General features: G+C 37.0%; 2 protein-coding genes across 12 annotated transcripts in view; one reads left to right on the forward strand and one right to left on the reverse strand.

Annotated features, from left to right (window-relative positions):
- The window catches only part of TEX15 (testis expressed 15, meiosis and synapsis associated), a 79,476-nt gene extending 78,414 nt beyond the window's left edge, over window positions 1–1,062 (forward strand). For all 11 annotated transcript variants that reach the window (XM_055567146.1, XM_055567148.1, XM_055567147.1 and 8 more), the window contains one exon: window positions 857–1,062. In XM_055567146.1, coding sequence (XP_055423121.1) covers window positions 857–894 — 38 coding nt within the window. In that variant the 3' untranslated portion in view covers window positions 895–1,062. The remainder of the gene's footprint in view (window positions 1–856) is intronic.
- The window catches only part of LOC129644384 (RNA-binding motif protein, X chromosome-like), a 14,889-nt gene continuing 1,082 nt past the window's right edge, over window positions 1–13,807 (reverse strand). Inside the window, exons 3-4 of the mRNA XM_055570045.1 lie at window positions 8,287–8,367; window positions 1–911 (exon numbers count right to left, since the gene is read on the reverse strand). Of these exons, the coding sequence (XP_055426020.1) occupies window positions 8,306–8,367 (62 nt within the window). The 3' untranslated portion in view covers window positions 1–911; window positions 8,287–8,305. The remainder of the gene's footprint in view (window positions 912–8,286; window positions 8,368–13,807) is intronic.

Consider the following 13,807-nt stretch of genomic DNA (forward strand, 5'->3'; position numbering starts at 1 on the left):
ACGGCAGCCCACCAGGCTCCCTCGCCCCTGGGATTCTCCAGGCAAGAACACTGGAGTGAGGTGCCATTGCCTTCTCTGTCACTTATATTATTGTGAAAATAAAAGGAAAAGAAACAATTGCTTACTTATAAATATGTGCCTCTGTGTGCACTCAGTCGTGTCCAACTCTCTATGACCCCATGGACTGTAGCCCACCAGGCTCCTCTGTCAATGGGATTTCCCAGGCAAGAATACTGGAGGGGGTTGTCATGCTCTCCTCCAAGGGATGTTCCTGACCCAGAGATCGAACCTGCGTCTCTTGCTTTTCCTTCATTGGCAGGCAGATTCTTTACCTCTGTGCCACCAGGGAAGCACTTATTATCGTATCAAAGAGTAACTCTAAAACAATTAGAAGACAGTAAGCACATCTTTTAGTTTTTGTGAGTGAAAGTAATCCATAGAGATCACATCACACTAAAACAAACCATATCCTTCTGAAGGTGTGAGAAGCCCTGTGACCCACTTCCTTGCTGTTGCTCTTGCTGCTTGTACGTAGCACCATAGTGGAACTAAAGGGAGAGCTGAGAGAGCCCTGTGTGCAAGACAAGTTACATCCTTTATTCCACTTAATTCTCACAAGATACATAAGAGAGATACAGGGATGTTATTGTCCTTTTACAGATGAGGAAGCTACTCTTTGGAGAGGATTAAATAGTGTAGTTTTGTCAGGATCCCACGGCTAGTGAAGGGCAGATGTGCAGTCCGAACTCTGGTTTCTTTGGCTATAATAACTGGATTCTTTCCGCTTTCCTATTAAACATGACGTCTGTCTGAATCATTAACTCATCTCAAATCCTCATGCTTTTTTTTCTTCCAGGTCCATGCCATCAAGAACCCTTTGAGCCAGGACATTGAGAATTGTCTTCTGTCTACTGAAATAAAGGGGGTTTAACAAGTTTATCCAAGTATTTTTTTACTTACGTATTTTTTATTTTTAACATTTAAAAATATATGTCAATTAGTAAGAAATTATAAACATTACAACCTTGATAAAACATTTAAATGCAATAGTATATCATATAATGCAATAAGAAATCAACCTCTGACATCTAAATGCCAAAAGAATTTCCATTTAATTTTGTGAACTGCCTACTAGGCTATTTTCAGTACTCACCTAGCTTTCAGAACCAATAACTATATTGTGAAATTTATTTTTTGAGATGTTGCTATTAGAGCTGTTACAATTAAATAAAGAATCTCTTTGGGATTATGCTAACGGAATAAGGAGAGTAAATGTAACATTTAATATGATTAAGGGTAAGTAATAGTAGTAATTCTTGAAAAGATTTTTGTCTCTGATATTTTTTGATACAAATTTATGGTAGTGTTGTGCCATATGACTTAAGCATTTTTTTTACTTAGATCAGTCATTAGACCAATAATTTTATAATTTTTGAAACTTCATATAATTTATCAGTCTAATATGAGAAATACCTTTAATTTCAATATTTTCTAATTTTAACTGGCATAATATATTTTAACAGAGAAGGAGGTTTGCATATTTTCACTGTTTGTCCTTGAGTAGAGACTTTAAAAATCTTTATGTTAGAAGCAGTTTTAGATCATGATATTGAAATTTAAAGCACATTAACACCTTCTTCCAGAAGAACCTTTTCTACCAGATTCTTTTTTATTTGTATTTTATAATTGAAACAGCTCTTCTAGTGATTTTATAGCAAATAATGGGGATAATGTCTTTAGCTTTGTGCCATTAGTTGAGTTATATTTCAGTAGTTAAATAATGCAACACAAGTTTTTTAATGGTGTGATCATAGATTTTTTTTTTCCTTTTCAACATTCCACGAAAGTAAAAAGTATTTGAGTAATAATCATCATTAAACAACAGGGCTTAGTGTGTTCAGCAAGTGCTCTGCCCACCAACAACCATTCCCTGTCTCTGTAAGATCCAAGTCAGAAAGATCCCTCACAACTGGATAGACTTTCCCAAGTCTGAAAGTCAAAGCATTAGTCGCCCAGTTGCATCCAACTCTTTGCTACCCCATGGACAGTAGCCGGGCTACTGTCTGTGGAATTCACCAGGCAAGAATACTTGCTAGTGGGCAGCCATTCAATTCTCCAGGGGCTCTTCCCCACCCAGGGATTAAACCCAGGTCTCCCACATTGTAGGCAGATTCTTTACTATCTGAGCCACCAGGTAAGCCCCTTCCCAAGTCTAGTGGGCCCTAAAATGTGGTAAAGAGATTTGCATTGGCTAAATCTAAATAACTAGCAAAGCTAAAGTGTTTTTTCAACTTTTTTTTTTTTTTTTGGCAACCTTTTTATGTTAGCTTACTTTTTATGTTATCTAGTATAGGTATCCAAAGAGAGTGTGATTCAGCCAAATTTATTGTAGAGTAGCTAATTTTTAAATTTAGAAAAACACTAAGATCTTCCAGGGTAAGTCTCAGTAGTCACATTAACCAAATAAGATGGAATTCAGAGTATTTCAGGGTTCTTCTTTAACAAATAGATTTTAAAAGGGGAAAGTCAAGCAAAGAACTGCAACTGAAACAGGAATTAGAAAAATACTCTAGAACTAAAGTAGTACAAAAATAACATAAATGTTTTGCCCAGATAATTGATATATTTGGAAAAATTCTGTAAAAATCAGAACTCCTGAAAAGGTATTAAAGTAGTAATATCAGCTGTTTTTCAAAGAATGACTTTGCTTTTGCCATTTGTTTAATGTTTGGTTAGGGAAAGATGTTGCAGATTTATTATTAAAATTTTTTCTATTAGGTTAATCAAAAATTCAGTATTCTGATTAAAGATACTTTCTTTAAACAACTCGCAGATTTTGTTGAATATTGGCTTTGTGATATTTTTATTTCGTGAGTTTTAATTTCTTGCAAAAAGTAATGAAAAAAACCTTGTAAACATTGAGTTACATTTTAAAACCTGCACTTTGAAACAGAACATGAAAAAATGAAGCATTTCTTCCCCTCAAGTTTGTGTTTTGGCTCTAAAAATAAAAATAGAACAAATTAAAGTTTGAGCAAGCATTATTAATAAAAAACTGCTTGTCTATAAATATTATTGTCTTGGAACTTGAAGAATTATATGAATAAACTGAATTCCTTCTAGTCCTTCTAGTTTCATGGTTTTTTTTTTCCCTTTTGTGTTTCTTGACTAATATGGAAATATATGGATGATCTTTGGTTTGTACATACACTCATTGCAAGAAGAGCCCACAGATTGCTGACCGAAGTAGATTCAGTAAGCTTCTACTCCAGCTGCTTCTGCCTTCACCTCCTCCTTCCCTTTCCCGACTCTGACAAACTTCCTTCCTGCCCGGAGTTCACAGGACCAGCCCCAGTCCCTGCCCTCTTGCAGGGACTCACTCCATGAGTGAGTGACTCTCACTCCAGTCAAGACAGCCAAGTATCAATAAATATATAAGTAATTTATTTCACATTGTGAGAATTGACACATACAAAATAAAGTAATGCAGTAGAGCCTAACTGCATGACCCATAGGCTGAGATATTCAGGGGGGCCTCTGATGAGGTAATCAAATTAACTTCATATATTTTAATTCTGTCACTGTGCCTTCTGTTAATATTCCTAGTATAAAAGTGCTTCTAAAACTTGAATTCTGAATCCAGCCAAATGTAAGGCTATACTTTCATTTCTCTGATGAGAGAATTCCTCAAAAAAGTTTTTTGGTAAACTGAAATACATAAACTTTTAGCGATATGTATGTTAAATGTCAATTGTGTGTTATATTAAAATGCATTAACTCATAAACAGATGTATTCAAGTCCTCTTATGCATATTTGGGACTTCCCTGGTGGCTCAGACAGTAAAGCGTCTGCGTACAATGCGGGAGACCTGGGTTCAGTCTCTGGGTCGGGAAGATCTCCTGAAGAAGGAAATGGCAACCCACTCTAGTATTCTTGCCTGGAAAATGCCATGGATGGAGGAGCCTGGTGGGCTACAGTCATGGGGTCGCAAAGACTCAGATATTACTGAATGACTTCACTTTCACTTTTTCTGCACATTTGACATCACCAGATCCTTTTGGAGCCCTATTACAGAGCTTTCCAAAGCATATCATCCTCACTTCTAAATTCTTTGAGATATATGCTTTTTAAACCTGGGTATGTATCTAAAATTGCTTTTGGTTGAAGTCATTTCAAGTTAATTTCCTTCCCAAAGACCTTCCTTAAAGTAATGGTTGAAGACTTCAAAATAAAGTAACCCTCCATATTCTTCTCAATGGGAATAATTTTAGGAGAAAAATTGACTTGCATTCAAGTATATGTGGTATTTTAAAGCTATTAAATTTTTTTACAGGCATAGTTTGATTTCAGTTCTTACCATATTGATATTGCTTGAGTAGTGTGATTAACTCCCAGTTATCAATGTAGTTTGAAAAAAAGCAATGTGGAGGAAGAAAATTAAATTATTTATATAAGACAAGCATTCCTTAAATTAGATCTGATGGACACAGTTCTAAGAGGAGTGACTGCAGATTCTTAGAGCTAATGAAGAGAAACTGGAAAGTAAAGTGTTCATTAGTAATGCAATGTGGGAAGAAGATTTAAAAGAACTCATTAGATAGAGATTAAGATAGGAAAATTTTGTGATGACATAAATTTTACTCATTCCTTGAAGTATAAGATCTGTTGTCTGCTTTATTGTTAGCATCATAGTTCTGAATCTTTTAACCGTTAAAGAAAACTGAACTGAACTGGTATTTATAAGAAGTCTCCTTTAAAATACCCTGTGGAACCCTTAAAACACACTGCATTCTTACTTGTCACAGGAAACTGCATTTAGGATTTATAAGTCTATATTTAAGTCTGTTTTCCTTGGTTAGGTAAGAATAATTTAGATCTATGACAGATTCATTTCTTTTTCTTAAATGTTAGAATCTATGTTTTGACTGGTATAGTCAGTTGAGCATGTTTGGTTATTTGAAGGTTGTGTTCAGTCAGCAGTTATTGAACATCTGATTTGTGCCTAAAGTATGCTGTTCTGCTTGTGTGCATGCATCAGCTAATCTTTATATAGCCCCATAAAGGCAAATGTTATTCCCTTATTTTATAAATGCATTCATGCAGAAGGCCCTTCAAGATATTTTGCCCCTAGAGTCATCTTAGTGAACATCAGTTAATAGTCTTCAGTATTGTTGGTTTGAAAAGAATATAAGACCTATCTCAGTGCTACTTGCTTTCTAATTCCAGTCATCAGCTTGTTAACCTGATACATATAATCCCTTGAAAATTTTGAATAGACAGTATGCAAAGAGCAATACAGTAACTTGAGATTTTTCATACTTGATTAAGAAACAATTGCTCTATGTGCATACAAATCTAGTCCCTTGGCAAAGATCATTTTAGTTATACTGAGAAGTGAATTATTTTTCATATTGAGAGTTATGCTAAATCAAGTAACTAATAACTCCCAACCAAGGTGTTTACAACTACATCTGAATATTAATGAAAACAATTCTTCAAAATTGGCTGTGTTCCCACTTTTCTTTTCAAATGTTATCCTGAAGATTATCCTCCAGTAAGCTTTGGTGAAAGGCAGACTCTCTACTTTCCATCCCCCGCTCCTTGTTTTCAAAACTAACCCAAGATCATTCACTTCTGTGACAGTTTCTTAAAGATACACCCACCCTCTTAACCTTTCTTACAGGTTAGTCATAAAAATGTTTCAGATATGTCATCTATTGAAAATGAACACAGAACCTGCTGAGTCAGCTAGGTTTCTTTTGTGGTCTTCCACTTGGTGGAATTTTTCAGGGCAAAATATTAGAACAGACTAAAGACTAATTTTATTGCCTGGCTTTCTGGGTTCTTGACCCAGGAACCTGAAATAATGAAAAAAATTTTCATACAACCTCTACTGGTACCCATCAAATGACAAAGTAAAAATAATCTGTTAATGAATGATACTTCATCATGAGTGTCTCTTTTGGATCAAACCCTCCCAGCACATCAATGTGTTCACCAGCTTGGAAGCTCCACAGAGATTGAGTGACCAGAGTTTTTATTGGAATTTAATTACATGCTGCTGCTGAGTCACTTCAGTCGTGTCCGACTCTGTGCAACCCCATAGACGGCAGCCCACCAGGCTCTCCCGTCCCTGGGATTCTCCAGGCAAGAACACTGGAGTGGGTTGCCATTTCCTTCTCCAATGCATGAAAGTGAAAAGTGAAAGTGAAGTCGCTCAGTCGTGTCCGAGTCTTAGCGACCCCATGGACTGCAGCCTACCAGGCTCTTCCATCCATGGGATTTTCCAGGCAAGAGTACTGGAGTGGGGTGCCATCACCTTCTCCGTTAATTACATGAACATGTGTAATTACATCCTTGGTCACACAGATGAGTTGAGTCCCCAGCCCTATGCCCTCCCCTAAGGTCAGGCTGGCCCAAAGGTGGCTGGCCTGACATGGGGTTGATCTTCCTGGTGACCAGACCCCATTCTGAGTCACCTCATCATATAACAGATACTCCCCTGACTCCAAATATGAAGGATTTTGGCCGCTCTGTGGCAGGTGGTGGTTTAGTTGCTAAGTCTGGTCTGACTTTTGTGACCCCACAGACTGTAGCCTGCCAGGCTCCTCTGTCCATAGAATTTTCCAGTTAGAATACTGAAGTGGGTTCCAGGAACCAGGGACAACAGCCAGATATATTCTTTATTATAGCATTGCTGCTTATAAAAAAACATAAATTGAGAGATGAACCTTATACTTGAATATTGGACAGAGATTCACCAGTTGCCTTGCAGAAAAGAAAACTGATGATAATACTAATAAAGCGACATTAAGGAAAAGTTTCAGAGCAATAATTTATAAAGTTAATATTACTATGAATACATAATATGTAAATATATTACACAGAATACTAAAGTGTAGTTCAAAATTGGAAATAAATTTGCAAAATTTTAGAAATCCAGAAATGGACAAATAGGATTATTATGGGAGATTTTTCACCTTATTGACCTGTGACAATAGATTGAGTAAAGCCATAGAAAAAATGACAATATATACAAATAGAGGAACTTTTGTCATTCTAGCATTTCAACGTTATGATCAATGGGCTTATGTGGAAAAACATGGAGCAGTTTCAGGTGATTTAATCTCAGTATCTGTTGACTCAGATTATTGCTGGGTACTCCTCTCAAATGTTCTCCCTGTTTTTGTTTTATGTATCTCCCCAGAAACAGCTGTCAGAATCTCAAGTGATACATTAAGTGAAATATTTCACTTCTGCCTGTACTTAATGTATTTCCTGTTTTTAATTCTTAGCCACAGTATCTTTCTGTATGGTGCTCACAGTTGCAAACAGAATCACATGTTACTGTCCTCCCCTTTGGTTATCACTTTTTGGTTATTTGTATCCATGTTTCTGTTTGATCACTCTTGAGGTCTTTCTGGTTTCCAGTTTCCAGTAACTCTTAGCCTTCAGATCTTAATTTTCAAAGTGTATCTCAAGCCTAATTTTTAAACAACAATTTTATTATTTTTAAGTGAATAACCATTTAGCTTTGACATTTACTTCCTAACTTGCCAGTCCATTTTAGCATTTATAAATGTAGCAGGATGTTTGCCAGTTACTCACTGGATTTTGGCATCTTCATTTCCTTGAGAGGTCAGGTGAGAACAGCTGTGTGTTTATAGTACTCTGTTCTTCACCTACCTATCAGCCATTATCCTTAGTCACAAATGGGTTTTTTTCTGGATCTTACTGAGATTTTTAAATTTTTTTCAAAATTTAAAATTTAAGTTATTTTATAGTTATAAAATGACTTTGTACTCGTAAAAATTTCACCAATACAGTAAAGAATTCCAATACAGTAGAGAATAAAAATCTGACAAAACCTCTACATCTCTCCCAAGAAATAGCACCTATTCTTATTTAAAAGAATATCCTTCTAGTTATTTTCTCTGTGGCATATTTGTATGTGTGTGGTTTTACAGGAATGAGACCATGCTATTTGGGCAGTCTCTTTTTTACCATTTAATATAATATAGAGACCTTTTAATAGCAATACATACAAGTCAATTTATATTTTGATACCCATCTGGAATTCCAACAAATGTATTCCTTGGCTGTTAACCAAACCCTGATTTCAGATACTGGAAGGAGAGTGCTTGAAATTAAGGGGTGATACATCCCTGCTCCAGACCTAGGGAATTATTAGCAAATGAATAATACAGTCATAGTAATCTAGTTTTAGAAAAAAATGAAAAAAGCAGAAACATGAATTAAAAATACACTGAGATACCATTTCTTACCTGTCATATTGGTTCTGATTCAAAGCTGGACCATGTTCTCTGTTGGAGAAGCTGTAGGGGAACAGGCTGTCTTCATACTGCCTGTGGGCATGTATAAACAGGTACAACATCTAAAGACAGTTTTCAATATTTAATGAAACTACATATGCCTTTAATCTTTGACCCAGGAACCCTACTTCCAGGGATTTATCCTGATGGAAACTCTCCACTAAAAATATAAATGTATTACTTGTAATTGGAAAATCTTGGAAATTATCAAAATGCCCAAACAAGACATTGATTGAGGAAACTGTTATACATACCAATGGAAGACCATGAATTTGTAAACAGAAAATGAACAATACATAGGAACCATTAAGGAGTGTTTTCTGTGAAATATTTAATACTTTTTACATGAATACATAAAATGTATTACCCATTGCATAAGAGATATATGTGCATATTTTTGCATAAAAGAACACAGTAAAAATGGAAAATAGTGAAGTTGATTACTACTAAGAGTAAAGGAGAAGAGAGTGAAAGGGGTATAAGAAAAACGTTTTCTGAATTCACCTTTTAGTATAAACTTGACTTTGAGAAGTTCCTATAATGTTTTATAGACCGAAAAGAAAATTAAATCAATAAGAATGGGAGTAAAACTATATGCAAGCAGAAATAAATTAGCCATTAAATGACTCCTATAATCACACTGAAATGAAGAGTGAGGAGAGACCAAACTAAAGTTGAGCACAGCCCTTGGGCCATAAACCCTCATTCTAAGGAAATTTGATTGAATCTAAGATGTCATTGGTTGTAGGGTGGGACTCAAGTTCAGAGATGTTAAGCTGTGAGAAAATGGAATCTTATATGGGAAAATGAAAATTAGAATTCAATCAATAATCCAGATAATTCAAGGGTATCCAAACAGGACTTCCCTGGTGGTCTAGTGGTTGACTCTGTGGACCCCTAGTCAGGGAACTAAGATCCCACCTGTCAAGTGGCCAAAGGGGGAGAAATTTTTTTTAAAGTATCAGAATAAGAATGCAAGGGGTTTCAGAAATCCCTTGCATACCTATACACTAACAATGAGAAGACACAAAGAAATTAAGGAAACAATTCCACTCACCATTGCAATGAAAAGAATAAAATATTAGGAATAAATCTACCTAAAGAAACAAAAGACCTATATATAGAAAACTATAAAACACTGATGAAAGAAAGATGACACAAATAGATGGAGAAATATACCATGTTCATGGATCAGAAGAATCAATATAGTGAAAATGAGTATACTACCCAAAGTAATCTATAGATTCAATGCAATCCCTATCAAGCTACCAATGGTATTTTTCAGAGAACTAGAACAAATAATTTCACAATTTGTATGGAAATAAAAAAAAAAAAACACCTCAAATAGCCAAAGCAATCTTGAGAAAGAAGAATAGAATTTGAGGAATCAACCTGCCTGACTTCAGACTATACTACAAAGCTACAGTCATTAAGACAGTATGTTACTGGCACAAAGACAGAACTATAGATCAATGAAAGCCCAAAAATAAATCCATGCACCTATGGACACCTTATCTTTGACAAAGGAGGCAAGAATATACAATGGAGAAAAGACAATCTCTTTAACAACTGGTGCTGGGAAAACTGGTCAACCACTTGTGAAAAAATGAAACGAGAACACTTTCTAACACCATATACAAAAATAAACTCAAAATGGATTAAAGATCTATTTGTGAGACCGGAAACTATAAAACTCCTAGAGGAGAACATAGGCAAAACACTCTCTGATATAAATCACAGCAGGATCCTCTATGACCCACCTCCCAGAGTAATGGAAATAAAAGCAAAAATAAACAAATGGGACCTAATTAAACTTAAAAGTTTTTGCACAATGAAGGAAACCATAATCAAGGTGAAAAGACAGCCTTCAGAATGGGAGAAAATAACAGCAAATGAAGCAACTGACAAAGAATTAATCTCAAAAATATATAAGCAGCTCATACAGCTCAATTCCAGAAAAATAAGCGACCCAATCAAAAAATGGGCCAAAGAACTGAACAGACATTTCTCCAAAGAAGACATACAGATGGCTAACAAACACATGAAAAGAGGCTCAACATCACTCATTATCAGAGAAATGCAAATCAAAACCACAATGAGGAACCATCTCACGCTGGTCAGAATGGCTGCTATCCAAAAGTCTACAAACAATAAATGGTGGAGAGGGTGCATTCCCACTGTTGGTGGGAATGCAAATTAGTCCAGCCACTATAGAGAACAGTGTGGCGATTCCTTAAAAAACTGGAAACAGAACTGCCATACGACCCAGCAATCCCACTGCTGGGCATACACACCGAGGAAACCACAATTGAAAGAGACACGTGTACCCCAATGTTCATCGCAGCACTGTTTATAATAGCCAGGACATGGAAGCAACTTAGATGTCCATCAGCAGACGAATGGATAAGAAAGCTATGGTACATACATGCAATGGAAAATTACTCAGCCATTAAAAAGAATACACTTGAATCAGTTCTAATGAAGTGGATGAAACTGGAGCCTATTATACAGAGTGAAGTAAGCCAGAAAGAAAAACAGCAATACAGTATACTAATGCATATATATGGAATTTAGAAAGATGGAATGATGACCCTATATGCAAGACAGCAAAAGAGACACAGATGTAAAGAACAGACTTTTGGACTCCGGGAGAAGGCAAGGGTGGGATGATTTTGAGAGAATAGCATTGAAACATGTATATTATCATATGTAAAATAGATCACCAGTCCAGGCTCGATGCATGAGACAGGGTGCTAAGGGCCAGTGCACTGGGATGACCCTGAGCAATGGGATGGGGAGGGAGGCGGGAGGGGAGTTCAGGATGGGGAACACATGTACACTCATGGCTGATTCATGTCAATGTATGGCAAAAACCACTACAATATTGTAAAGTATTTAGCCTCCAATTTAAATAAATAAATTAATTTTTTTTAAGTATCAGAATAAATGCCAAGAAGTACTTGTCAGGGTAAGGGCTCTTCTGATATGTATGATAAGTAATATAGAAAAGTATGTGTGTGTTAGGGGAAATAGTAGATTGTTGTTTAATCGGTACAGAGATTCTGTTTGGGATGATGAAAAAGTATTGAAATGATTGTCATGAGGGTTGCTCAACACTGTGAGTGTTCCTAATGCTATTGAATTATATGCTTTAAAAGGGTTAAAATGGTAAATATATTTTACCACAATTCAAAAGTTGACCCCCAAAAATTATTGTAAGGAAATTTTACTAGAAAATTTAGAGTAAACCCTATATGTCATTTATACATGTGTGCTGCTGCTAAGTCACTCCAGTCGTGTCCGACTCTGCACGACCCCATAGATGGCAGCCCACCAGGCTCCCCAGTCCCTGGGATTCTCCAGGCAAGAACACTGGAGTGGGTTGCCATTTCCTTCTCCAAGGCATGAAAGTGAAAAGTGAAAGTGAAGTCACTCAGTTGTGCTCGACTCTAGCGACCCCATGGACTGCAGCCTACCAGGCTCCTCCGTCTATGGGATTTTCTAGGCAAAAGTATTGGAGTGGGGTGCCATTGCCTTCTCCATTAAAATACATAATAAGATACCCATGTAATCTTGAGGCAGAGGAGACATTTCAAATCTGCTTAAAAGTTACTGACAGGACTGGTGGCAGAGCGTAACAGACCATGGCTCTGGCTACCCGGTTTCATTTCCCAGCTCCAAATGTTTGGGCTCAGGCCCCTCACTTATTTTCTCTACCTCAGTTCAGTTCAGTTCAGTTCAGTCGCTCAGTCGTGTCCGACTCTTTGCGACCCCATGAATCGCAGCACGCCAGGCCTCTCTGTCCATCACCAACTTCCGGAGTGCACTCAGACTCACGTCCATCGAGTCGGTGATGCCATCCAGCCATCTCATCCTCTGTCGTCCCCTTCTCCTCCAGCCCCCAATCCCTCCCAGCATCAGAATCTTTTCCAATGAGTCAACTCTTCACATGAGGTGGCCAAAGTACTGGAGTTTCAGCTTTAGCATCATTCCTTCCAAACACCCAGGACTGATCTCCTTTAGAATGGACTGGTTGGATCTCCTTGCAGTCCAAGGGACTCTCAAGAGTCTTCTCCAACACCACAGTTCAAAAGCATCAATTCTTCGGCACTCAGCCTTCTTCACAGTCCAACTCTCACATCCATACATGACCACAGGAAAAACCATAGCCTTGACTAGACGAACCTTTGTTGGCAAAGTAATGTCTCTGCTTTTCAATATGCTATCTAGGTTGGTCATAACTTTCCTTCCAAGGAGTAAGCATCTTTTAATTTCATGGCTGCAGTCACCATCTGCAGTGATTTTTCTACCTCAGTACCCTCATTTAATTAATTGAAACTATAATGATAGCACCTACTTTCATAAGGTTGTAGTGACACAACTAAATGAGGTAACAATCTAAGAAGTTAGAATACCGTCTGGCATAATAAAGACTCATCATGAATGGCAAGACTCTTACAAACAAACATAAAATCCAAGTAACACACTGCGTGAAATATTGAAACAAGTATGTCAAACAGCCTAGAAATCAATAATAAGGATGTGGAAAAGCTAGTAAACACTCAATTCACATACACAGTATTGATGTCCAAAAAATATTTTTAAAAAATCATAATTTTTCACCTATTTATTTAGTCAACGCTAAAAATCAGTAGTATCTGAATGTATCATTCAGGCTTGTGTTTAGATGTCAGTAACAAAATCCCCAAACGTAGCTTCAACAAATTATGAATTTTCTTTTTCACTCATTTCTGAAGCATCATCCTCACAAACTCAGCTCCCTACTCCCAGCTTTAAGAGCATTCTCTCACATTAATCTCAAACACATTTGCTTGTATGTCAAGGACCTGCCTCCCTAAACACAATCTGTCCTTCCCATTTCTCCTCAAGGTATATTTTGGTTCTCAATCCATCTTCTCTAGGAACTCCAAAAAAAAAAATACTATTCTTACTCTCATTTTCATTCTGAGCTTGCCAGGTTTAGCTGAAACTCAACCTCCTTTCAACCTTTATAGACGAATCTCCTCGGAGATCGCAAATCTCCTGAATCAAGGCAGGTATCCCGTTTGTTCAGTACTGTTTCGCGGTCTTTTCACGTTCTGTCCTTCAACTACTTTGCTGCTATTTACAAGGCACTTGAGAACAGGAGCTTTCCAGCCGTATTTCCCACCATATGACTGACTGCTGATGATAGGAGTATTTATAGCTTACCAAAAAGACCTTGGTCCTTCACACATTTGGCCTCTGCCACCGTCCAAAAAACAAATCGGTGTAATTTCTTTCCTCTTCTCCAGGCAAATTCAAGGTTTTGCCCCGGGGAGAAAAGCTTTCGGTAGCTGTTGCCTAGTAGGGATAGTAAGACAAGGAACATGAGTTCCATTCTGTACTGTTGGATAAGCTCTTGTAGAATTTAATCTTCACAACTTGAAAAGGCAGGCCTTACTGCACCCTTGTAACAAATGAGGACTCAGAG

The sequence above is a fragment of the Bubalus kerabau genome, chromosome 2 (assembly GCF_029407905.1).
Source record: "Bubalus kerabau isolate K-KA32 ecotype Philippines breed swamp buffalo chromosome 2, PCC_UOA_SB_1v2, whole genome shotgun sequence".
Classification (NCBI taxonomy): Eukaryota; Metazoa; Chordata; class Mammalia; order Artiodactyla; family Bovidae; genus Bubalus; species Bubalus kerabau.